Here is a 26,760-nt window from a genome sequence, read left to right on the forward strand (position 1 = left end):
CATGTGATTCACATAAGTGAGTGTGTTAAGAGTGTGTGATTGAAAAAGTACAGCACTATGAGTGTAAAGTTTGCTGGCTGTAGCCATGGAGGGGTGCATGAGGCAAAAATGGCACCCTTTCAGCTAAATGTTGTGTGCTGTATTTTTATTTTAATATTTTTATAGTGTGTACATAGACTATGTGTGACATTATGCTGTGTTTTGGAAGCACTAAATATTTATGTCAGCTATGAAGCTGCTGAATATCTAGTACTGAAGGAAAGGTCCATCTCTTTTTTTTTTAAACCATTGACCAATACACAGTTAATAACTTAATGCAGCAATTATGTGAGCTGTCCTGTATGGTGTCATATTCAAATTTAAACAAATATTTTTAAAAGTTATGACTTTACCTTCTTTCTACATAATGCTCCTTTTTCATCTGACTTAGTATTTCCTTTAATTTATAGTTCTCTAAACTGTAGGCATACATAAAGGCCCCTTTAGGCTGAATGAAAGGAGAATTATCAATAGCCAAACTATGATTTATAAGGAAAAAAAAAACATAAATGGCAAAAGAAAACTGAATTGACTCTACCTACAAAAAATGATAAAAAAAATTCTCTTTATTTTTAATGAGTTCTGTTAAAAGGTATATTTAGACCTGCCCTTTTTTTAACCTGTTATTGTAAATTCATGTTGAATTTTGTCATATTTGTTGCTGTTGCCTTCTTTCCTCCTTGAACAGATGTGAATGAATGGAAGTACTGAAAAGGTGAATATACTTAGTCCACCTGAGAACCAGAGGCAGAATTTACTCCATGTTTCACACTCTGGTCCAGGCACCACCTGCTCCAGCAGTCTGATCTCAGGCTCACCAGAGTCAGGGGCTTGTCATCCCTTAGCATTTCAGAGGTAACATGCATGGTCCTCTCTGGATGCCTGGGTTGGTTGGGTTGGGTTGTCTGTTAGGGCTTTTTCAGGGGGAGAAGGTATTGCAGAGTGTTTTGGGGTGTTGTTATGGTTTGGTTTGGTCTTTTTTTGTTTGTTTGTTTGTTTGTTTTTTCAGTTAGCTTTGTCAGTGATTGGTGATGAATTACACAACCTCTTCTCTTGGATATTAGTGTCTGAATAAAATGACTTTAACACATTCGTAGAGTTGTCATTTTAAGCACAAGGTTTAAGCAGTAGCTATTTCTGAGTATTTGTCATCCCTGGAGCTTGGCAGAGGCAAAGCTACTTAACACAGGCTGCTTCTTAAGTCTGCATTAGAAAAGTCTTGAGAACCCTTCATATTTCTGCTGCTGTACCTTATCTCTAAGGCTGTGACAATCAGAATGAAGCTGAGCAGACAGGTTTTGTTTGTGGTGTTGAAGATAACAGTATAAAGTTCCAATGGCAGCTCTCTCATTTTTTAAATGCTACAATACTGTAGCTTTTAGCACTGACTTCAGTCACAGTGCACACCACGTACGTCACTCACCAGCATTACAGAAAAATCAGGGTATTTTACAGGTTTCCCAGGAGGGAAACAGTATAATCTGTCCCATAAATAGGTCCCTGGTAAGGCACAAAACATAATGCTTCTAGTGCTTCATGAGATCTGATGGTCATAGGTGTGATAAATGGTGCTGGGGTCAGCTGCAGCATCCCAACCAGTCTATGATTTAGTGTCTGTGGGAGATTACTTTGCTTCCACACTTTGAAATCAGCCTACACCTCCAGAGCACAGCTTATCTAAAGTTAAGCAGTTTAGAGCTGGTGGCTGAAAGATCTCAGCTGAGGATTCCTGATATTGGGTTTTGATTTTTCTACAGAATCAGTTCTCAAGACCAGAAGTTTTTGTTCTAATTAGCTAGTATGATTAACCTGTTGAAGAGAAAATGTTAACCTGTAATTTGTACTGATGAAAATAATTCCTACTCCAGCTAAAGCTTATCTTTTAAAATAAGCACCAAATCTGAATGTAAAGATATTATTACACCAGTCTTGAAAACTTGCTATACACTCAGACAGACTGCTGTGCTGCTTAGTTACCATTTCTTTTAAACATCACTGTATCCTCATTTGCCTTTATTCTGTGTTGGCCCGAAAGAGCTTGACAGTTGCTGTAATGGCACAGCAAATACCTATGATCCCTTCCCCAGAATTTTTATGATCACCAGAAGGACCACGGAGTGAGAGGGATCATGGAAGAGCAGCTATAAACTGAATTGTGGGACAGACTTTCTGCCTCCAGACCCGCAGCTGACTTCTGAACTGACTCTCTGGAAAGGCTGGAGACACTCAAAGAGCTGGTCTGAAACCGCGTGCTGAGGTTCAGCACAATCCATCTCCTAGAGCAGCCTTGGTGCACCTGGCCACTGAATGACCTCGACCCTGAAGCACAGATGTGCTTAGGTAATTCAGCTTTTCCAGTGTCCTTTTCTTATGCATGCTCATTTTTGATCCAGAGAATACCTAATGATATTTCCATAAGAAGTGATGCTATATTCTTTGTCTCAGTTGGATTTCCCAAAAGAAGAAGCCTCTTCTGGGATTTAACTCCCAAGAAATTGTCCAAAATCATGTTCCAATACAAAAATATGACCACCAATACTACCCACGATTTTCTTTCTCTGGTTCTTTCTTTTTTATTTCAACACCTTTTAAACTAATTATAAATGTTGTCTTTTTATTCATTGACTGAATCTTTAAAGACTTGACTCAAATAAACACTCAAGAATACCCAGACCTTTGAGGGTCGCGTAAGTTGAGGGGTTTTTTTTCTTTCTGTCTTGGCCAATGAAGTAAACTACCCATAACTGAATCTTACCAACCACATCTAATGCACTATAAAGCAGTACAAATCTGCCCCAGCTCACTTTTGACTGATCACTCTAATTGAGTCTGGAGATCTCCTTCCAGCTCTGAGGGTGACCTGCTGTTTTGACTCAAGGCTTGCTTTCCTCACTTCTGAATCTTCGTCCTCATCAAAGAAAGAGGGTTATGGCCTTGTGGTTACCTTCTTTTCAGAAGCGTGTGGGGTGAGAATTTCTCTGATGAAAAGTACTGGAAATTTATTAAATATTTGGTTTTTTGTTTTTGTTTTTTTTTAATAGGACAACACAAAAAATAATTAACAGCTACTCTTAGAAAAAAACAAGAATTTGCTGTTGTCAAGTAAAGATATTCTTGCAACCCACGTCCTGTTAAGCAGAATCTATTGCATGCAAAGCTTATTCCATAGGATAAGGCATGCAGTTTATCTCACAGGGTGCAGTATGTGCCACACTGTAATACAGAGAGCAGAAATATTACAACAGCAGGAGGCAAATAAAGCAGCAGATCACAGCCCTGGTGCTCTCTGAGAGCAAGGAGCTGTGACAGCAGCAAAGGGGCTTCGCCTGTCAGGTCAGTCCTTCAGCACCAATTGAGGCAAATTGACAGCCCCACAGCTTTATGTCATCTGTTCCCAGGCTGGAACCGTGGGGGAAGAGGGGTTTTGTCCCCACCTCCACCCTGGGAGCAATCCTGCTCCAAAGCCCTGCAGTGACTGAGTGTCCCAAGGCTCTGCTGGCCAGCAGCTGGGTGCCCAAATCTGGGCTCCCCAGCTCCACCAAGCAGGCTGCACTGGCAGCAGGGACAGCACAGCACCAACACCCGGTGCTGCACCAGCCTGCGCCTCTTTCTGTGGGCTCACGCTGCCTCAATCAGTTACTAATGAGGCGCAAAATAACGGATACTATTAAGTGAACACTGCATTAATAATGCTGGCAAGGTTTCAAGTCTACAGATGTTATTTATAATACATGACTAAACAAATACGTATCCCCTTTGAGATTCAGACTCAGGAGCAATTTACTGATTTCCTGTATAGGCTAGTTCATACAGAGATTTGAGTAAATACTGCATTTTAATGTCTTGCTTGGATCCATGCTCTGGAACTGTAGTAGACAATCATATTAATGTTTAATTTTAAAATTATTAGAAAATTTGTTTTCAGATTATTAGATACTGGCCCTATCTAGTTCTCGTGGAGGGATACATTTTTCTGTATTGCTTATTTAAAGAAAAATAAACTATTCAAATAATATAGCCTTCAGTTAAACAGCACAGTGGAAATGAGTAGAAAGGTTAGAGAAAATTCTGAAAAAAATTGACTTATCAGAAGCTAAAAATAAGAATTAAAATCCCATATCCTCTCCTTTCTATTTGGTTTTGAAATTAATTAATCTTATTAATGAAATTTAATTGCCAATGAGATATTTTGTAGTTTTAAAAATGTTTCTGAGTAATGAATCATTTGATTTTGATGTGATTTTGTTTCTTTTCTGGCTCTTATAATATTACAGGTATACAGGGGCCTTCAAAACTGAAGAAAGCTGTGAACTCACAAAGGTCTCTGGTCTCTGCAGGCTTTTACATACATCAAGAGAAAGAGGAGAAATATTTTACAGCAAACCAGAAGTGTCCTAAATTAAGGTACTCCATTAAGAGAATCTTTGTTTAATTCATAATGCTGATCATTGAACAATAATAATTGGCTTCAAATTTCTCAGACAATTCAAAGACAAAGCAGTGATAACATTCAATAGACAGACAAAAATGTAATTTGTGACATACCTCTTATCTGCTTAGTCTTCTCTTTCAAATTCTGAAATTAAAGCTGTTGAAAATAACACATACTGACATGTAAAAAGAGCTGACTGCATGATGCCTAAATAATTTGCTATAAAAATATCACTTACCATTGACATTGCCAAGTATCTTCTTATTTAAATCTGCTATTATCATGCCCTCTTGGATATGAAATACGCAGCAGGGTCCATTCCCAGTGTGTTAAATACTTGAGAAAATAATAAATGCAGTGTAACTCCACAGTGTTTGGATATTTGACTGTAACTCCTAAGCTTTCAAAGTGACTACTCAATATAACAACTTTTCCTCTGCAGAAAATGCCTTGCTATTTGCCAGCAAATCTTTAATGCTTTAGATTGGGTATTCCAACTACCGCCCTACTTGCTAGGCAGATGTGTATAAAAGAGATGTTATTTCACTGAATCAACCACTGAGATCGTAACCCTTTTCCTGTACCACAAACAGAAATATAAAACCTCAGACTTTCCTTTTGGACTTTTACTGACTTGTGTCTGTTGTAAGAAAGCAAAACACAACTAATCCGAGCGCTAGTGTATGGAAAATGTGTTAAAACGTTTTAGATCATCTCACTGCTTCTCATTCCTGCAATTCATTGGTTAACTGGCTCCTTCTGTGTTTATGTAGTTGCATGGTACAAATACAACACCTAAACTTCTCGCCCAAAGTTGAAATGATTCATTTATTACTTTTTACGCCACCCCCAGGAAAAAAAAAAAAAAAAAGGAAGAAAGAAAACACACAGTGCTCATTTAACCCAAGTGAGTGAAAACGTCTTTCATAAGGTCTGTAAGGGCTTTGGGAGGTTTTTCTTTGGTGAATAAAGTCTGTGTAGTGGAGGGGAGAGTTTTGTCTGAGGATGGTAGAATTTAGGCTGCAGCAAACAGACAAACTAGGATCCTCTTGCTGTGAGAAAATAAGATAATAGTAAAGGAGGTGCAAATGTTATTTATTCATGAGATCAATTGAGATGGAGTCACTGCTTTGAGTGGAGGCAGGACCAAAAGAGGAGGTATTTGTGTGAGTGTAGTGAGTGCCTTGCTCTCTGAAATTGTATCAATATTTATTTAGGTCCTTTAGTGAGGTAATTACCCTAAATAGATAATACACTGGCTTTCTATCTTCTGGGTGCCTATAAATATTAGTTAACCATATTAATTATAGCCACAATGGGGAAAGCACAAGCAGAACAATAAATGAGGGCCATACTAAGAAGTGGAAAACAGGATTAAATGAAGACATTTCCTCTGCTACTTTTTCTGTAATGCAGAGAATAGTGCTATGTGATAAGGCACTCCTCCATAGGATGCACCACCCTGATTTCTGATACTGCCTGTGGATCCAGCCACTATTGGACAGAAGGGATTAAGGCAGGTAGCCCTTGTTCTCCCAACAGCTCTGATGGGACAGTTACTCTGCCTTCATTCATCATCCTCTCCAGATGCACATTAGAATTAATCAGGTTCTAGCCCTAACAGCTTGTTTCAGGACCACAGCTGGAATCAGCATGTCTAGACTGATTTATTCCTGGCTTCAGACCTGTATGCATGCTACTATTCCATATGCTTCCTGTTAGAGAGGTAATAGTGCCATTTCACACCATAACTTCACTTTTTCTTTCTTCCTCCCCTTTTTATTATAATTACACATTATTTTGCTTATGTAGGAAAATGTCCTGCCCCTGCTCTGAAACAGGTCAAACTTCCAGACAAACAAAATAAAGTTCACAAAGGAAACAGTTAAATTTTCTGAGTGCCTTCACTGTCACAGAAAATGCTAAACACATTTGTAAGTTATATAAGACTGTGTAAGTTCATATTTTCCTCTCCTGGTTTCACAGCCCAGAACAGCAAAAGGACCTTGTGACATCTCTAGGCTCTCAAGAGTTTAGTAATAAAAATAAAAATAAGCCTGGGCAGAAAACAACACTCCACGCCCTGCTACTACTGAGCAAATGGGTTTCCCATTTTCCTCACTTATCCTCAGACTAAACAATGTTAAATTTACAATTCTAACATCTATTTATAGCAGGCACTCTACCCTAAGAACCACAGAGGTTGGTGTATATCATTGTCCTTAATCCACAGCCAGCTTTCAACTTGGCTTGTCACATAATTAGGAGACAAATCTCCTGCCTTAATTAATATCTAAGCAATTTATGCACTGAGGCATGATAAAGCCCCAAGGTAGGTGGTGTGTGTAGGGGTAGAAGGGGGTGTTCATCTGCTATGAATTAACCTCTGGTTGTAGTTTTTCATGTTTACTGTGAATAGTAACTGATAACATTAACAGCACCATGGGCTTTTCCTGGGGGTCTGCAGAGCCTGGGAAGTTCCTGTGGGTACTGCAGGGAAGGAATTCCTGGGGGTCTGACAGAGCTGGTAATCCTGACAGCGCCCACTGGGGGGACTGGGAATGTAGGAATGTGCCTGCAGGAGGGGACAGTGAGCTAAAAAGCCATGGGGGGGAGCAGGGGGTAACTGGTGTGAGACTGTGGAAGAAGCAGAGGGTAATTTGGGGATGTAAGTGCAGAGGCTGAGGTGAAGGAAGGGATTAAAGGAGGAAAGAGTTCAGTTATGGTGCTAGGCTGGATTTGAACAACACAAGGTGCTGGGTATAGGCATCAGCTGAGCCAAAGGTGGATATGACCCAGCACTGGATTGGGCTCTGCAGAGCAGGGAGGTTCTGTGAGGAGCTGACCCTTTGCATTTTTCTCCAGAGCAGCACAGAAATTACATTCAGGCCTCATGCTCAAAAAAAAACCGATCCACATTCTGTATGTCACTTATCTCAGTAGATATGACAAAGGGACAGATATGCTCCTGCTAACATTTTTTGCAAAGTCAAGGACTGAGAAATAGAGAAGTTATTTAGAAAAAAAAAAACACCTTGATTTGAAGGATGTCATAATTTTGATACCCTTTAAATATCTTTCACTTTGTACTTTATCAATGCCCCTAAATCTCATTTAATTTCTTTTTTCTCGGTGATTCCCATTTCTTTTCATATAATGAAAGCAAAAAAATCTAATCTTAAAATGAAGTATACTTTGTTGATGTATTTGGTGGTATTGTTGTTCTTTCCAGTATTATTCTTCAATCCATCTTTAATATAGCTTGACATTTTGTTTGCTTTTTTTGACCACTAGTGTGCCCTGAGTAGAAGTTTCCATTAAGCTGTCTGCAGTAACGCCTAGATCTTTTTCTTGAGTGATTTTGCAAACCATCAAGTGTATATGAGTAGTTCAAGTTGTTCCTTTTAGTACGCATTACCTCATGCTTGCCTACACTGAATTTCAGCTACCATCTTTTTTTGGTCCCTTCTCTTAGGCTTTTGTTTTGTTTTGCTTGCTCTTGGGGCTTTTTTTTTAAGTCATGGCTTTTTACAATGATCACATAATTCCCAATTATGCTGTCTCTGCTACTGAATACTTCCTTTCCAGATGAGTAGCAAATAGATTAAATTAACCCTATTTTTTGTGTAGGTCTTAGGATCTCTACTTGTTAATATACTTTCCAGCTTAAAATAATCATTGACTTGTATTTTTTTCTTTAGTCTTCACAACTTTCTGAGTCATAATGTATTTCTTAGTCCTCTCCTATTCTTTACCCTTAGACATTTTATGACATTTAAAATAAACAACTAGGTTATACCCCCAAGATTATACTTTTATCCATTATTCTAATGTCTTTTTAAAATAGTTTAATCATAATTGGCTGTTAAAACCCTATAGGGACAAGTACAGCCAGAGTAGCTAAAGTCAAAGCTGGAGTTTACCTAGAAGAGCAGAATGGCAGGACAGAGGAAGTCAAAACCTCAGTTTGCAAAAAGAGTCTCTTTCAGTCTCTCCAGAGCAGTGTGAAATAATCCTCTCACAGCTGAATCCAGAAAAGCAGCTCTCAGGTGCTTAGTCTAACTACTGAGCTCAAGCGTGCTCTTCTGCACCAAATGTCCCCTCTCCATCTTCCCCTCCCTGCCTCCTTGGCCGCAGCAGAACAGCTTGTTCTGCTCTCCAACTGCTCAAGAACAGAGAAATGGGAACTGGAGTGGGGTTTGAGGATGTAACTCTTTTCTCCAGCTATCCCCAGGCCACCCACCCTCACTGAGGTCTCAGATGCAGCCTTGAAAATGGATGCATGTGCCAAAAAGCATCAAGGAAGAACAGGATCCTTACTACTGAATAAAGCATTAAATGAGCACTCCATGTCCAATTCTGGCATTGACTCATTTTAGCACAGATGGCAACAAGGTGGGAAGAGTTCAGAAAACCATTATGAGAAGTCTGAGGACTGTGTTTTGCAGTAAGAGACTAAAGAATTTGTTTTATTTTCTTCCAGCAGATTGCTGCAATGTGAGGTCTTTGCAGTCTGTGTACATACTGGCATGAGGCAGAATTCAGAGCACAGGAACATGAAGGCAGATGCATTTGAATCACAAATATAGTTACATAGAAGTTCATCATTAAGGTAATTATAACTTCCTGGAATGTTTCTTCTGTTCTATGCAATTTATCCCAGCAGTGATATACTGGTTTTGGCAAAATGTCTGATCTCGTCTCAACATTTAATACTCTCCTAATCAATTTGGGGAGCTACGTTTCTGTTTATTTCTTTTTTCGAAAAGAAATAAACTCATTCGTATTTTGCATTAATGACTGGAAGAATGCAATGTAGTAATTGGCAGGATCAGGTGAAATGAAGTCACCTCACTAATGATTTGTTTTCTTTACCAAAGTGAAGTTATTAATTGTAACTTACAATGTGTTGTCCTGATTGTACTCAACATACAAATGTTATGTAGCTTAATGAAAGGTGAGACATAAACCCACAATTTTATCCCATAACCAGTGGCTTTATCATACCAGTATATTTTTTGCAGTAACAGGAACTGTATGAGACAAACTGTTTTTAACTGTGGCAAAGGTGAATCCTCTTTGATCTCTAAAATGCTCTTTCAAGCAAACTTTTTAGCTTCAATGAACAAGGGAGAAATATATCAACACAAAACCTTTTGTAGACTGTTTTTGAAGAATATAACTGTGGCTATATTTGTCTACTAAATTGTTATGATCTTTTTTTATTTCTGTGGGGAAAATAACCTAGGTTCACCTGTAGAACCTTAATATCATATTGGATTCTCCTCAGGGAGAGGTACTTCTGCAAGTTTAAATATATTTTGAAGAGCTTTAGTTTGTGTTATTCTCTTTCTCTGTAAATTTGGTTTCATGGATGATTTCTAAACTCTTTAAGAACTCCTTTATTGCTTATCATTTCAGTTTCAACTTCATTGTCCCACCCTCAGGAAACTTACCAAACATGCTGTTATGTTGAAGCACATAGAATTCCAGGTGATGAATACTCTCTTCATGACACTTACACAGGAGAACTGTTCTCACTTAATTACACTGCTCATTTGCAGAAATTGCTGACCTACTCTGGCATGATAAAAAGTTCTTTTTGGTAGAATACCTTCAAATATATATGAAAAATTATTATTGGGCATTTATGCCAATTCTGACATATTTTGTTATAACAATAACCTGATATTATTGCAAAAAACCTAAGATTATAATAGGTTACATGGGCTGACCAAAAAACCTTCACCACTGCTTGGATTTTATGTAGTGCTTAACTTCTAAAACCAAACAGCAAATGGTTGTGTCGTGTAACAGGCCAAATGTGTGGTATAAATTGACTTTGCCTCAATTCTTTCCATGATGAATGAACATTCTGTTCTCAGAAATAATTGCTTGGATGAAAAGGTCGCACACATCAACCGTGGAGTGCAAATGGTTACTCCCCAAATCCTTGTTAAGCTAATTTCATAGGAAGCAGGAATTTGTGTTGGTGTTTCTGAATGCTGTATAAAGCCCAGTGTTCAGAAGAAACCATTCATAGTCCCAAAGGTTGGCACTGTTTAAATTCAGTTAGCACTTGCAGACAAAATTCCACAACCGCCCAACACGGCACAATCAGTTGATATATGGTTAGATATTAATTAGCAAGGGGCAGATAAAAATGTTGAATTTCAAGTGCTTCTGGAAGCACCAAAATTTCCAACAAGCACTGAGAACAATAAGCTATGTTTTATCAAAGGTCATGCATGTGATGCCATACAGGGGTCATGTAATTATTGAGACAGCTATATGCATTCCTTTTAAACAAATTGTAATTTGTTTCTGAAAAACAAATGTGGAGGAAAAAAAAAAAAAAAACAAGATCCAGAGAAGTTGTGTCTGGATAAATTTATAACTTAATCAAAATTATTAATTAGATTAATTCAACCTGTGGAATTTGGTGCCATTCGAGAGCAAGTATATGCAGACATATTTTATGGAAAACTTTGGAATGTCAACATACTTAAGAACAATGAAAAATTTTTATTTGTAATAATTCTTTGTTCTTCTTATTAGCACCTAATAAACATCCGCAATCTACTTCTTACTACCTTCATGAAATAGCTGTGCCCAGTAGGGGTAGTGGTGCACAGATACAGTAAATGAAGGAAGAGAGGGCGCATGATACACACATGAGGAAATGCAGAGCAGAACACCATCACCTGTGCTAGACAGGGAAATGGAAAGAGGTTTGTCTTCCTTTGAAACAGTGACTGGAGATACAAAGCTCAAGCAGAGGGAATTTTTGGCTTGGCTGGTCTTTGTTTTTTACCTCAACTATGATCACAGAGTTCCGGTGTTGCCATAAAAATAAAAGACAAAGCTAACTACAGCTCTTTACCTGAGCTACAGCAATTTACCATCTATGTAAGAAATTAGCCCTGCCCCCCTATTTATGATTATTATCTTTTAGACATTCTATTTCACAGCAGGGATAAACATGAATTTGTAATGCCATGCAGCTGTCTGGGTGATTACCATGGCTGACTGCTTTCTTCAAGGGCTTGCCAGGCCAGAGCTAACTGCATTAAGACTCTTAAGATTTGCAGTTTCATACTCAGCCCTTCCCTTTTATCCTGATTGGCTTCCCCTTCCAAGGCAACGAAGCAGGAGGCATTCTTTAGCTGCCTTTCAAGCTGCCCATTCTGTCCAAGAGTTGGAATCCTGATGGTTTCAACTATGCCTGCATGAGACTCCTGAAATGTATTCAACAAATATCACAGTAGCCTCACTAAATTATTAATGTAAGTTAGTTTGATTCAAGAACTAAAAATGTTTTATTGGTCATAAACATTTCTTACAATATGGTGACTTGTGGCAGAATTACTGATTTGATCCAAAGCTGATGTTCCAATACCAAAGTCTTAAAAGTAAATTTCAGCTGCCATTTTGGCAGCAAATTCACAAAACACAGAAAATAAATTGGGAGCTTATCACAGAAATTATACCAACAAGGTTAAATGCTGCTTTTGTTGTAATTGTGAATTATTGACCACAAAGAGATCTAGGTCCTCTGCTTAATAAGCTCTGGAGAGAATTATCACCCTGATTGGCTTGGGTGAACAAAGAGCACAGCTCAATTTGCTGGGCCACCTTTAGGCAAATTTTTAGTTTCTCTGTAAGACTGTGAGTAGAACCTGAGAAAGCAGAAAGGGGAATGAAGACAGAAAGGAAAAAGGGTGCATGGTGAAACAATAGCTGGAGTGTTATTCTGGATCACCATGTCATGCCATGGAGCAATTCATAATCAGACCTGAATATGTCCCTGACCACTATAGATTACACTGAAAGAACTAATTACTCCAGGTAGCTTCAAAAGAAACCAGTTAATTCTCTAACATGAGGAAAGTTTTTTCTTCTGCATATGCTGGACCAGATGTGATTTCCATGTTAGCATAAAAGTTCCCAGAATGTGTATGTGTATATAGCAGAAATTCATTTATATTTCTCTATATGTGTTTATTTTCATGGCACAGTTACATTAACTGGTTATTTTTGAGACTATAATACATCTTGGGTGTTCTGGCTAAACTGATGCTGCCAAAATTGTCAGCAAAAAGGCCGGAAAAGCTGATGAACCTTAAACTTTTCCCCAAACAACTGCTCAGTTGTTTCTTCAGGATATGGAAGAGGCAGAAAGTCCAAGCAAGAGGAGCAGTAGGAAAGCAGGGAGGAAGGATAGAAATTTCTGTCTGACATGGATTTCACAAACCTCTGTGTTTGATCTTTTAGACACCCTAAAACAATTATCCACAATTATTAGCATTTCAGGAGTTTGAATATAAAGGAAAGGTAGTTCAAACTTCAGCTCAGTGCTCTGCTTATTCACTAGTTTCTTGCTTTCATTTTGCTTAAGAATTTAATATCTTTATAAATTGTATCAGTAATGTTTACAGGAACATCTAAACACAATTTTTGAAAATTATCTTCTTAGACCAAGATCTCCAAGGGTATGTGCAACATAATTCCTGGCAATTTTAATGTGAACAAACTGAAGAAGCAACTCTCCAGTCTCTCAGGACTGGTGTCTCTGTTGTAAATGGGACTTGTGCTAAGAGTTGGTTAGGTATTTTTAACTTGTATGCCATATAATTAAAAAACTAAATATATGCATAAAAATAAATACTACCATGGATAATTCTTATTCCCCTCTGTGGGTTTGTCAGACCCACAGGGACAGCACTGTGGTTTGTGGGATATTCTCCTAGCAACTCCTACTAACATCAGAATTACTTGGGCAGCTGAATCCCAATACCTCACACTAAGAGTTTGCGACTTGGCACTACTTTATGAGCAGATTCCTTATGCCTATATCTCTGGTTATTTGCACCAGGTTTTCTTCAGTTTCTTGTCATCTTACAAATGCCTTTAATAACAGCTTTATGCTGTTACTTACTGAGCTTCTCTGCTGTAGTTCTTTGTATTTGGAAAAAAATGATGAAGATGAAGATATGGTCCCTGCCCCAAGGAGGCTATAATTAAAACAAGACCAGCATTATAGAAACATATATTCTAGCTGGCCTCTAACTGGATGGTCTGTTTAGTTTTGTTTTGACATATTGTATGAAGCAGCATTTAACAGATGTTGGGAAATTAGATCTCTGAGTTCTTGTATAAACTTAGAGCAGAGATTCATGTGTATGAATTAATTTCATCACTGAATGTGGGCATTAATGTCACCAGGCATTTTTAAATGTTTGTGCCTATTCTGCTGTACTTTGAGTCCTCCTTGCCAGGAAACATAGAAACTTCTCAGGAGAAAGTGCCTCAGTTGTAGCAATACTTTCTAGCACCATACTGACAATTTTCTTCTGTAGAGTGAATGTCTCCTTGTGCAAGCCCAGCAGTGGGGAAAAAAGGGAAGAAAAGTGTCAATTGTTTCATTTCATACCCTCTGCACAGAGTGTTGACCAAAAAAATCCCCCAAAACCCCAAAGTGGAAGGGTCTCCCTGTGTCTTTATGCCAAGTTATCCCTCTTCTTGTCAGTAATGCTAATTTATCATGCAAATCCTGCAGTTTATATCCTTATGGCTGCTCATATCCGTGCTGACACAGCTGTACACACCCAGCAAGGTGACAGATTTTCCCACTCCTCCTCTTTGCCAGGAGAATCGAGTGTTGAGGATTAGACTCCCTTTTGCAGCTTCCAGGGCAAAGTCAAACCAGCATGAAGGGGGGAGCTGACAGAGCAAGTCTTGCCCCTCTGTGCTGTGTTCAGACAAGGAAACCAGGCAGGTCAGGCAGACAGTGGATACAAGACCTGGGACAAAGCCTGAAACTGAATATAGTTAGAAGGGAAGTGTAGCTGACACAGAGATTTCATAATTTTCACCTGTATTTAATGTATTTTGCATATCACATCTGTATTTTTTTTTTATTTTGTGGCCTCCTTAGTTTAATTTTCATACATTGAAGTCTCAAGTGTTTCCAAAACAACAGCTATGGTTTTAAAAGATCATTTCACACCCACCCCACTCAAATTACAACAGACGTGCAATATTAATTTAGGCTGAGTGGGCACAGATGTTATCAAAATCACCCTCTTACCTGCCAACTCCACCAAATTTTCCAGTGCTTGGATATTTTCTTCCACTGATGTGTAGAATTTTATTGTAATGTTCTCTGTGCCTTTTTTTCCGCTCAGATGTTTTATTCAGTTACTAAACCTGCATGTGGCTTCCTCCTCTATCAGCTGTCTGAGCTAAAACAATACTTTGTGACAATCACTGAACAGAAAAGCAGCTCTGGAGATACTGATGTGATTAGGTGTGAGGCCAAGAACTTGTGCTGAGTGCTAGAAGAGCACTTTATAACCACAGTAAATCAGTACATTTGGGCTAGACAACATGGCAGAGAAGTGATGTGATGTGAAATATGAGCTGGGGAAGAATGTGAAAGAGAGGGAAGTGAAAAGGCATATTTAAACTGGATTTTCATTTTCCAGTGTTAAGTGTGAGTTAACCAGTCAGCTTTTCTTTGCTGACTCTGAGTTCCCCTCTTTACTTCAATATTGTGCTGCTAACACCCAGCTGCACAGCAAAACGTGCAGATATGAGCACTCTCTGTGCCTCGGGCCTGTGAAAAGCTATTGTAACACTGCACTAATTTGGATTGATGCACCCTGGCCCTCAGCAAGGACTAATAGCTCAGGATCAGCTTCATGCTAACAGCTTTTGAGCTGTTTGGAATGGAGGCAAAATGACTTTTATCTTCCCACAATGTACTTTGTGGAGCTATCCATATTGGGTGGAATTTGGAAGAAGCATTAAAAGCTTTTTAAATTCATGACTGTGCCATACACCTACAAAAAGCAAAGTGCATTGCAAAGGAGGGAAACATCACTGCCCTTATTTCATGATACACTGTATTAGGACAAGAAAAAGCAACACAATGATCAGGTCTGGGGTGTGGTTCAGGTCTCCATTGCCTTATCCACCAGAAATATTGTGACTCTAACTGGCAATAGCAAGATTGTTCATAATCTCCACTAATATTCAATCCCATAATTCTTTATAATAAATCCAGTGTTTATCAGAAAATGGATAAATTACAAATCCTGCAGTGGACTCCACACAGCCCAATTTTTAAATGTACAGAATCAAAGCAGAATTATGTCAATCTGTTGTGAAAATGGGAATAATTATAATTTCTGTAAATTGGCAAAAGCAATAACAGTACCCCTATAAAAATATGCAATGCTTGTCACACATCAAGTTTCATCTTTACATAGAAAGTGAAAGAAAAAGCTCCTAAGTTCCTCTAATTATGCTTTTGTTACAAATTACCTAATGTTCTAGTTAATATAAAGAAGTTGATTGTAGGCAATACACAATGTCCTGTGTTCCTCTGTCTACCTTTGTGCTTAACTTTATTTTCCAAAGACATGATATAACATTAATGACATATCCTAGCCTAGAATTCAAGTCTGTTTCTAGAATTTCAAGTCTTGGTTTCCTTCTGTGGCATTGCTTCAGGGACTCATTTGGATTTGAGCATCTCAGGCTGTTTTACAGACATTGCAGGCAATGTGCTGTTTAGAAACATGTGCTGCCATCGTGTGGAAAATATTAATGAGTGCAAAAAACAGCTTAAAAAAACAGATTGGGAAACAGATAACCATCTGTATTTGTTATCGTGAATTAGATTAATTATAAATATGTATGATATGATATGATATGATATGATATGATATAAGAGCTATGCAAAAATCTGTGGGTTTACCACTGCTAATGGAATTAGAAATATTAATTCAATCCTGTTTATTTTCAGCTCAAGAAATCCTTTCCAATGAGCACAAAGTGATCAAAACACACAAGTCTCCAAGCCACTTTTAATCAGCACCAAATTTCAATGTTACATGGTTTTTTACTTATTTCTCTATCTGTTTATCTCATTGTTTTTCCTCTAAATCTTTGCAAAACTTGTTTTTGTACAGGGTGCATTGCTTTCCTTCCACTCACACACAAAAACACTCCTACCCAAAACACCAGCCAGCCCAGGCACCCTGCCCACACAGTCCTCATTCCTGCATGAGTTCACACGAAGCTTCCTTTCAGAAATGGTTTTGGTTTAAAGCCTCTTCTTGTTTCCTACATTTGACCCAGAGTTAAGAGACTTGGAGTTGAAATAGCTGCATCTAATACCAGTAAAAGTCTAATGGCCAAATTAGAAACACTACAGTGCATTCCTGCAGTTTAAGTCTTACTAAACTTAAATATCTACAAAAATTTATCTATTGAACTTTAATATCTACAAAACAGAAGCAGACTTAGGTCAATCCTTTGTGAAAACGTGCAAATTTTTACCTCTGAATTTTGGATCATTAACAGACCCTCTAGAAAAACATCACAAATCATGGTAATTATGCTTACATAGAAAATGAAAGGGAAAAGTGAAAAAAGTTCCTAATTTCCTCTATAACAGCCCATCTATAACAGGTAAAGGTCTACACAGAAGGAGTGTGATTCTAAAGCTGTCGTCTGCAGTTCAGTCCCCTTAAAGCAAAGCAAGTCCCTCCAGCATGTCACAGCAGCATGGTCTGCCTGCTGCTCTGAGATCCTGTATGCCAAATGCCAGTTAGCTGAGGCTGCAGTCTGCTGACTTAATTTATATTCAATAAAGGTAAAGCTTTGTAAGCCTTGCCTGTGGGCTTCAAACAGATTATTTGGGAATAGAGCTTAAAAATACGTTTGGACCAATCCCTTCCTTTGTGAAAGTTTAGTGGGTTTGTTTTGGAAAACTTAGAAAGTTTTAGTTTACCTTTATAATCACTGAAGATCTTTGCAATCTTTTATAAATGGATATCAGTGTAGTATTTTACTCAGGTAGTCACTTACTTTGAGCAGAAAGAGCATGGTCTTGTGGTACAGCAGGAAATGAAATAAATAAAAGTTTAATTAAAAAGATATAATGGAATGCCATACAGTAGAAGATTCTCATGATGCTTTTTCAGCTTCTATATAAAGACAGGTAAATCTATGCAGTAATGACCTCTGTTTTCCAGGTATTTGCATTTTCTACTTGGTTGATTTTTTTAAGAAAATGTGAGTTTTAGCTGAAATTTCTATCCTCAAAGGCCTTTTTTTTTTTTTCTCATGCGGGTACTCTGTTATCTAATTAGGTAGGAACAGAGACTACAATCTTTTTCTTACTGGATAAACTCATAGCATATCATATTTGTTTCCTGCTTTGGCATTTACTATCATGAAAATTGTGGGTGCCTAATTTTCTTTGACAATTTTACCTTACTCTCAATCTTGTTAGAAATTACTATGGATTGAAAAATGCTGTGGGTGAGAGGTAAGTGAAACATAGAAAGTGTTGAAAGTGTTGAAAGCATGGAAAGTGTTGTTGTAAGTCTCTAGTCTGTATCACTGTGCTCAAGTTCTTGATTACTTGATGTTAAAGTGTTTAGAATACATGCAAAAACATTAAAAACTCAATTTATATCCATGAATTAGAAGATAAACTCAAGATAAAGTCTCACTTGTAATTTAATAATTGGCAATGTTGTGCTAGAAGGAGGGTGGAACAAACTCAACAACCAACTTTCTTTCAGATGAACTTTAAATGTCAAAGCATCCCATGATAACTTTGCGTGTGTTTGGTTTTCAGTGTTTTGGAAACTGTCCACTCACCCTTTTAAAAATTGTGACACTGGTTTGGCTTTGGAAGAATTGGTTAAATATACTCTGAGAGCCAGTAATTTAATGAAAATCTATTATGTTTCCTGGGTCCTGACAACTTTCATCATTGGTGAATGTGAAAATGGAAAAAGGAGCCTTTCCTGATTTACAATTTTTTACATGTTGTTCATCAAATTTTAAGAGATTTTTGCCATTATAACCTTGATGAGTTAATGAGATTATGCAATATTACTAATGGCAGATTTTAATTTCCATTTTTAAAATAAACATCTCTAAAACTAAAATATAAACAGAAAGAAACAATAATCAGTCTCATCAACCTCTCCTGGCTGTGGTCTTGAGCTTTTATATCCTCTGTCTTTTCATGAAACTAATTTATTCTCATACCCTTCTGGGAGAGCTTTGGGTCTTTCAGGCATTGTACCATCTTCAGGACCAGGATTTCCTGTAATTATCTCCCAGTAATTCTTATCTTCTTCAACTTTGTGGGAGTCCAGATAATTGTGACAAATTACTTCAAATTCTCTTCCAAAACAAGACCTGCAAAGTCAAAAGAGATGGGATGGGCAGGGAGAATTAACATATATAGAAATTAGGCAAATCTTCATTACTTGGGAATGGTTTGAGATTTTCTCATTTTTCTCTTGGAATACTCAGAAATATCACCATGCACTTTCAAATAGCAGACCCTTACAAGAAACACAATAACCCACTTTGTTTCTTCTGAATAATTTAGGAATCTGAAATCCAAAATAAATGCCACCTTTCTAGCCTCAGATCTAAAAGGAGCCCCAGCAGAATAAGGTCCTAATACACCAACTTGATTAATAAAAGCTGGTTAGGCACTCATCCCCACTTCTCTCTGGCTGAGGAAGATTCTGGCTACTTAATAACTTCTTCAGCCTCAAACTTACAGTTCTTTCATCCTCAAAAATCTTAGTCAGGTCTTGCTAACAAGTTAATGGGAAACATTGGTGTACTCCTTAGCAGCGCCTAATCAATATTGATTTAATGCATGTATATTAACTGAATTGAGAGATTAACTTCGATTTGTTGAGACATTGCTTATGTCCATCTGAATCATCTAGAATTTTATGCACTGTGGTTTTATTTACTTCCCTTGATCTTTACACTTCTTAATATATAATTTTCTTTCCTTCAAAAGTAACCCAAACAACTGACATTGCTCAAATAATATTCAAAGGGAGAACCACCAATAAAATAGAGAACACTAAAAGCATGATATGATAATGAAAAATGAAAAAATAATCCAAACAACTAAGACTGATCCAACTGTCTGCAGCAACACAGCAGCACATGTTACAGCCAGGAAGTAAAATAAAGGAAAGGAGAATGGCATTTTCCATTATTTTCCATTTCCCCAGTGCATTCCTAAAGCACCTGTCTTGCTTCTCATAGTAATTCTTGCTGTTGGCACATCACCGTGCACACCCCTGCCAGCTGTAAGTTACTCTTACCACACACAGAAGGTCCTTGGAACAGCTAAGTTGCGATTGGTGTAGCAATGAGTAATAATAATTTTAGTTTCTGCCTGGAAAAAAAAAGAGCAAGGGAAAACACTTGACAAACATTTTTAAGCCAATACTGTGAATTAAGACTGTCTTTAACAATTAGTTAATTTTGACTGTGTTTATTAGTGAGCTTATTCATGTAAATGTGTTCAAGGCTGTGAAGTAACAATTGTATTTGTGTTACCCTGTTGTACACCAGCACTTCAGAAGTCTAGCAGTTATCTGGTACAGGAAAATGCTGTATTTACAAAAGGCTGAAAACAGTTGGAAAATAATCTATTTATTCAGATGCCTTGAGAATTTTATTAGACTTTTATTGTACAGGACCTCTTAGTTAATCACATCTCCAAATATCAGAAATGGAATTTACTGTCTCAAAAGGCCTGAAAAACAGGTAAGTAATGCACACTCACAACCTTATAATGTCAATCTTTGAAAATTTATGATGAGAAAAACTGAACAAGTCAACCTCAAAATGAACAGTAGAAACAAATATTTGTATGAGCAGATTCCTAATGAAAGAGATTGTTCCTTCCCTCTCCCCCTTCCTAAAAGTAGAGGTCAGAACTGGCATAAGGGAAATATGTGAATAAAATCGACATAATATTCTTTCTCAGTAGTCCACCTGTTTCAATTAAATTTTCATAACATTTCCTACAGTTTTAGTTTCTTACAGGAACTGGAAATCCTTCATGTTCAAGACGCAGCTGTGGATCCAAGGACTTTGCTTGCCAGAAAGTCAAATAGGAAAGCTCAGCTGTCAGAAATACCTTCTGAAGGCGAGATTTTTTAGCAAAATCTCTAAATGTCTTGTGGTCACTTGCCAGATAAAACTGTAAATAAAAATATATATTAAGGACTATGTAATTTTGAAACATATTTTTGAACAAAAGAACTTTGCTCCCAAAAGATCAGTCTTCCCAGCTAAAACTATGCAGGCAAAACCCACGGGATAGATTCTATACTGTTGATAAACTCATTAAGTAGTTATTCTATATGCAGATTTGTGAATATAAATTTAAAATTGAATTTACATTCCAAATATTTTTACCTCACCAAAGTGATTGTTGAGAAGGAAAACATTTTCAAAGTTGTGGTGATTTATTTTGAGTACATACACGCATGTAATGCCTTATTTGCTTTGAATTTGCAGAGGGAAAGAATGTTACCATTTAATAGAAGTCTGCTTCCTCAGAATGATAGGATAGTGCATGACTTTGTATTCCTACTATGGATTATCTTCGTAAGAAAGGAGATCTTCTCATTTTGGAGATTCACAGAATATTCTGAATTGGAAGGGACCCACAAGGATCATCAACTCCAATACCTAAGTGAGTTGTTCAAAGTGAAAAAACCTGAAAATCTCCTTGAAGAATTCTTTCGTGATTCACAATATAATTGTGATTTCTTTTTCTGTCCTTTTTAGATTTCCTTTATTCAGTCATTCTGGCTAACAGCCTCCTTGGTCTGCACACCTGACCTCAGGCAAGTAGCATAAACTTTCTAACTAGGTATTACTTATCTTGATCTATGCATGATTCTGAGCCTGTTCTGTAAAACTAAGACATTGCACCAGTGTACAGCTTTATATATCTATTCTTAGAGAGGGATTCAATGCACATTATCAGTATATGCTAGCACTAACATTTGTAACTTTGTTGCCTTACCAGTTTGTCAGAAACCCCTCCTTTTGTCCCGAGAAGAAAGTTTTGCCCATATCTAAGTGGTTCACCCACTGCACTTCCATCAACACTGTCAAAATTGTAAAAGGAAAAAAATATCAGTATTCAAATATCAGTTTTAATATTGCTTAGGGGTTTTGTCTGTTTTGGTCTACAGTTAGATGTTGTTTTGTGACAATATTTTGTGTTGTTTACCTTTTAAAATACGTAAAATATCTTAACCTGAGGCAGACCCTTTGACTATTGAGCAGGACCCTGTTCTTCTGTTTCTTCTCCAACAAACAGCAGCAATTAAATATATATTTGAGAGAGAAAACATGCTGGGTTTTTTAGAACAGAACCATGTCCACTTCATGGAAAGCAAAAGCAATGGCACATATTTCTGCTTGCAGGAGAGTGAATATTAATACTAGTGATATTTGGACATGTTTTGTCTGCAACTGGAATACAAACAGCTGCAGAATTTACCAAAATATACAGTGAACTTGATTCTGTCTTCACACCTAAGCTGATTTAGAGGTCCTTGGAATTAATCAGAGTAATTTGCAGCATAGAATCCAGCTTAATGCATGACTGAGGACTCCTTCTTAAATAAATTAAATTTACTCATATTTCTTTGTATATTAGCAAACTTCATTGCATATTTCTCAAAACAACATACCCAAAGCTAAACCAATAATTGAAAACAACTCAGAATAAAGTAGCAGACCTTACAATACAGAAAGCATTTCGACCTATGGGGTCCACCCTCTTGACTGCACTAAGTCCACGTGAGATCTGCAGGGGCTCATCTGAGTACAGGGACACTTCTTCCATGTCAACAGCCAGAGTCACATCACCACGCATTTCGGGGTCCCTCTCCTCCGAGGTCCCTCCCAAATCCGAGGATTTGCTGTCTGGGTTCATAAGCAACACGGTGTCTCCAAAGTGAACAAATCCATCAGAAGATACTGACAGCTCTACCTAAATTAGAATTTACATGGTACTTTACAGAATTATCTGAACCTAACATCAGAAGTATTTTACAATATAAATTCCGTATCATTCTTAGTGCATGCAGAACAATAATAGGAGTTGTGCCATCCTGTGGGGGTCACGGGGAGGTGGACACAACCCTCTTTAAAAATTACCTTCTTGAAAATATTCTCTTTAAGTCTGGCTAATCTCTGTACTAAAAGTTGTCCTTTCTCTCTCTTACGGATAAAATCCCTCAGGAGGTCCTGTTGGCAAAGCAGAGCAGATATGTTATCCAGCACACACAATCTCGCGTGTGAAGTGGATTTAGAGAGCTGGGGGGCAGCCTGGAGCGAGGGGAAGAGCGGTGCCCGGGGCTGGCGGTGCCCGGGGCTGGCGGTGCCCGGGGCTGGCGGTACCTGCTGCGCGATCTCGTCCTCCAGCCAGTTCCCGATGCGGACCCCGAGGCGATAGGAAGCCATGGCCGGGCCAGGCCGCGTCCCGCGTCGCCATAGCGACCGCGCCGCGCCGCGATTGGCCAGCCCGGGAGGACGGGGCGGCGATTGGCCAGCCCGCGACAGGCAGGACGGGGTCGCGATTGGCCAGCCCGGGAAGGGCGGTGTCGCGATTGGCCAGCCCGAGGAGGGCGAGGCGGCGATTGGCCAGCCTGCGGCAGGCGGGGCGGGGCCAGGGGCGGGGCCTGAGCGGCGCTGGGGGCGGAGCGGGGCCGTGAGGGGCCGTGGGGTCCTGCAGTGTTTGACCTGGCGCAGCGGCGTTTAGATCGTCCCGTCCCACTGTAAATCCAACACTGCCAGCTCCTCCCGTGTGTGTCCCCAAGTGCCCGCGTCTTTTAAATACCCCCGGGGGTGATGGCTCCAGCGCTGCCTGGCAGCTTGTTCCCGTGCTCGCCAATCCTTTGTGGAGCAGTTCCCAGAGTGAGCTCCAGCCGAGCGGCCTGAGGCTGTTCGCTCTCGTTCCACCCCTTACCGTGTCGGTGTGTTCTCCAGAGCAGTGAGAGCAGCTCAGGCCAGTGCCTCCTCCGGCACTTGCCTCTTACACCGCACCTTAGACAAAGAGGTGCACCAGTTTAACACAACAAATGAGTTCATTATCCCTGCGCTGTTGGTGAACGCTGTCAATCATAGAATAGTTTGGGTTGAAAGGAACCCTTGAACCCATCTCGTTTCAGCCCTCCCCTGCCGTGGACAGGGACGCCTTCCCCAGAGCAGGCTGCTCCGAGCCCCAGCCAACCCGCCCTCGAGCATTTCTGGGGATGGGGCAGCCACGACCTCTCTGAGCCCCCTGTGCCGGTGTTTTACCACCCTCGTTGAGAAAAACTGCCTCGTGTTTAGAGGGAGTGAATGTATCAGGTGAATGTTTTGATTGTAAATGTTTTGCTTTAGTGTTATCTTGGTTTGAAATCTACATGGCAAGTTAAGCTAAGTGACTATGCCCTGTGTTTATTTTCCAGATAGGCTAAGCCAGTGATCTTCAGAGAAGGGGTATAACCTTGCACAACACATTTAATCTCTTTACCACTGTTACAGTTTTCTTGCAAGCTTGCTATCGTAAAGTTTCAATGCTGGACAGCTTACAAAGATTAAAAGAAAATGGTTTTTTGCATGGACAGCTGGGCTACATCTTATCATCAGGCAGTTTTGACAGTAATTCACATGAAACTTGGCTCTTTCCCGTTTGTTTTTTAACCCAGAAAGTTATTACTCAAAAAGTTATTCAGCACATCCCAAACTTTTAAGGACCTAATTCTACCCATTTTTGTTCAAATAGCACCACTCAGTGTTCAGTTCTGGTAAGTGACACTTCCCTACCTTTAGCTCTGTTGTCAGCAATGCTGAAACTTGCAATTAAAACGAGGAAGAAACTTTGTTCATCTTAGCTGAATGTCAAAAGCGAAACACCTTTTTCTTATTTCAGAACTAAGCCACTTAAATCAATATTCAGTAATAAATCATTGTTATAAAATCATCTATTATGCTTAGCTGTGTCATGAAGAGCAGGTGCACTGTCTTGCTGTAGCATGTAGTTAATCCATAGAATTCACAGCAAGCTGCCAAAGTTTTGTAGCCTTATGCACTGTCTGTACTTATTTACTTACACATTCTGATGCAGAGAGAAATATTTGTACTAAAATATAGTACGGAAATATCTCCGAGCATCTCTTAGCAGGATTATGCTGAGTATCCTTGTCACCTGGAAGGGTTTAGTTTCTGATTACATAGGATTTCCTGTAAACAAAGAAAAAGAGCTCCCTACAAAGATGTTTGAAAATTGAACATTTTCCCTGCAGGAAAGGTTACAGGCCTATTCAACTCAGCTCAGTTTCCTTATGTGGAGATAAAATCTGTGTTTACTCCTGACAGTTGTTTGCTTTATTAAATGGTGTGAAGAAAAGCTCTGCTTGTGAAAGAATTGATCTATGTTTTGTGTGTCAAGCTATGCCAGAATACAAATTGACTAGAATTAAAGGTTTATGTGATTTGCTGAGTACAATATATTGTGGTTTTTTGTTTTTTTGGCTTTGTGCTTTTGAAGTCATTGTTAAGTAAAATTTAAGCCAGCTACTTTCAGAGACTGTTCTACTGTCTGGAGTTGCAGATCTTTTACCCCTTTTATTTTCTCTTTTTATTTTTTTAATGAAAGATAACCAGATTGTTGAGAAGACCCCAAATAGCACATAGAGCTGTCTAAGCCATTCGTTTACATAAAAGGCTGGGCTGGTTAGACTTTTATTGCCTTAAGCCGGTCAGAAATGTGTGAGCTAGATCATGTTTTAAATACTTGAATTTATAAATGCATTGGTAAATATCAGTAGTACAAATTATCGTGTGTGGTCCAGTCTGGCTAAAAGAACAGGGTCTGAGTGGGTGTGAGCATATATTAGGTTCATGAAAAATGAATGTGATCTTACTTAGAGAAGAGCAAAAAATACTAAAACTAAGTCATCAAAGCACACACATGTTGGATGGGAATGTTTTTAATACCTGCCTTTTCTGCTTTGGGAGCATGGCTATGGGATTTTTTTCCTGTTTTCCTTTTCCTTTTGAAATTTGTGATTATGCCAAATTTGATTAAGAATACAGACTAAATAATACTGCACAGGAGTAAAACGTTCTCTGGGACAATTTGTCTCCTTTCTTGTGATTATTTTACACTAGCATTATTCTGACACATGCTATGAATCAGTTTTCTTTGCTGTTATTAGGTTTCTGGCTATTTAAGTGATTAATCTACTCGTTAATAATATAACTACAGTTTCTTATTCTAACCTGTGCCCCAAACACTCCTCTGCTGACAGAACAAAAGGAATGAAGTAGTTCATATGATATAAGGATTGTTGTTTTGCCACTTGTGGGGATGCCTCCCATTTTGGCTGTGAATTCAGTGTGGAGTTTTCCTGTAATGATTTTTGCCAGGAAGCAGTGAACCTTTTCATGGTACATTATTTTCTGAAATGTAGCAATCCATTAAACTGACCTTTCAGTCTACCTTTTACGAGGAAAAGGAGCAGGATTCTTGTGTGCCATATTGGCAGTAAGTGTGCTGATACAGGTACATGAGTGAAAATTTATCCTATATGGGATCTGGTTAAAGACATCCAAAATGGATATTATTGTTCATTTGGTGGTTTATAACCAAAAGATTCTGCTGGAGAAGGAGGGAAGGGGAAGGGAATAATTTTCAATGTGTGTAAGACTAATAATAATAATAATAATAATAATAATAATAATAATAATAGTAATAACAATACTTGGCAGTTAGTTTGGATTGAGTTATCCACATCTCCATGGTGTTTTTTACTGGTTTCTACTTTAAACTTGTACAGAGCATTCCCTTTAGAGAAATTGTATAATGAATATTTTCTCTTCAAACTGAGCTGTTCCGTCATGACTGACTGCCAGCTATTTGAAGATTTTCTCCTCTGCCTGACTGAATTCAGTTCAGCAAATGGACTTGAAAAACCACTAGAGTTCTGTATCTCTCAGAAAAACATTGTCATTCCAGAGACAGTAATTCATGAAAAGAATATAGAAATTTTAAAGTATGTCTCCAAGAAATAACACTGTATTTTTCAGAGATCTGTATTAACTCTGAATCAGCTAAAATACTTTCATCAGCAATAAATAGTTCAGTGTGAGCAGAAACACCATTAACAAAGCTCCATTGCTTCTTACATTTGTCTTGTCACAGGACTGTGCATCATGTATGTCTATCCTTAGGCAATTTAAAAATGCATCTTTTCCAAGCTGTGAAGTATTTCACCAAGGTGTCTGACCAGAACAATGAGACTGGCCATGTCATTGCCTAAGAAGAAGTCTCAACTGACTTCTTTTAAGAACTGCTTGCTGGGGACCTACTTGAAGAGATTTGTGATGTTCACCCACTGCCAAGGTATGGAGTGCATTGCCTGTGC

General features: G+C 38.5%; 2 protein-coding genes and 1 long non-coding RNA gene across 9 annotated transcripts in view; 1 reads left to right on the forward strand and 2 right to left on the reverse strand.

Annotated features, from left to right (window-relative positions):
- The window catches only part of IL16 (interleukin 16), a 41,586-nt gene extending 36,337 nt beyond the window's left edge, over window positions 1-5,249 (reverse strand). For all 3 annotated transcript variants that reach the window (XM_038146944.1, XM_038146943.1, XM_038146942.1), the window contains exon 1: window positions 4,710-5,249. The gene's annotated coding sequence lies outside the window, so the exon portion shown is untranslated. The remainder of the gene's footprint in view (window positions 1-4,709) is intronic.
- LOC119705028 overlaps window positions 1-21,332 on the forward strand; it is a 43,834-nt gene extending 22,502 nt beyond the window's left edge. For 3 of the 5 annotated variants that reach the window (XR_005258114.1, XR_005258118.1, XR_005258116.1), the window contains 7 exons: window positions 728-894; window positions 2,127-2,379; window positions 4,314-4,443; window positions 8,696-8,866; window positions 8,958-9,083; window positions 20,369-21,023; window positions 21,119-21,332. This is a non-coding gene — a long non-coding RNA (uncharacterized LOC119705028). Of the gene's footprint in view, window positions 1-727; window positions 895-2,126; window positions 2,380-4,313; window positions 4,444-8,695; window positions 8,867-8,954; window positions 9,084-9,892; window positions 15,938-20,368; window positions 21,024-21,118 lie in introns of those variants that run through there. The other 2 variants (XR_005258115.1, XR_005258117.1) reach the window with 2 other exon arrangements.
- On the reverse strand, window positions 18,251-22,881 carry CFAP161 (cilia and flagella associated protein 161). Its single transcript, XM_038146947.1, has 7 exons — window positions 22,748-22,881; window positions 22,505-22,594; window positions 22,084-22,337; window positions 21,360-21,444; window positions 20,367-20,525; window positions 19,639-19,712; window positions 18,251-18,700 (listed from the first exon to the last, which is right to left on the reverse strand). Exons 1-7 carry the CDS (start codon window positions 22,808-22,810, stop codon window positions 18,523-18,525), a joined length of 903 nt encoding a protein of 300 aa, XP_038002875.1. The 5' UTR covers window positions 22,811-22,881; the 3' UTR covers window positions 18,251-18,522.
- Window positions 22,882-26,760: the final 3,879 nt, after the last annotated feature.

Source organism: Motacilla alba, chromosome 10 (assembly GCF_015832195.1).
Source record: "Motacilla alba alba isolate MOTALB_02 chromosome 10, Motacilla_alba_V1.0_pri, whole genome shotgun sequence".
Lineage (NCBI taxonomy): Eukaryota > Metazoa > Chordata > Aves > Passeriformes > Motacillidae > Motacilla > Motacilla alba.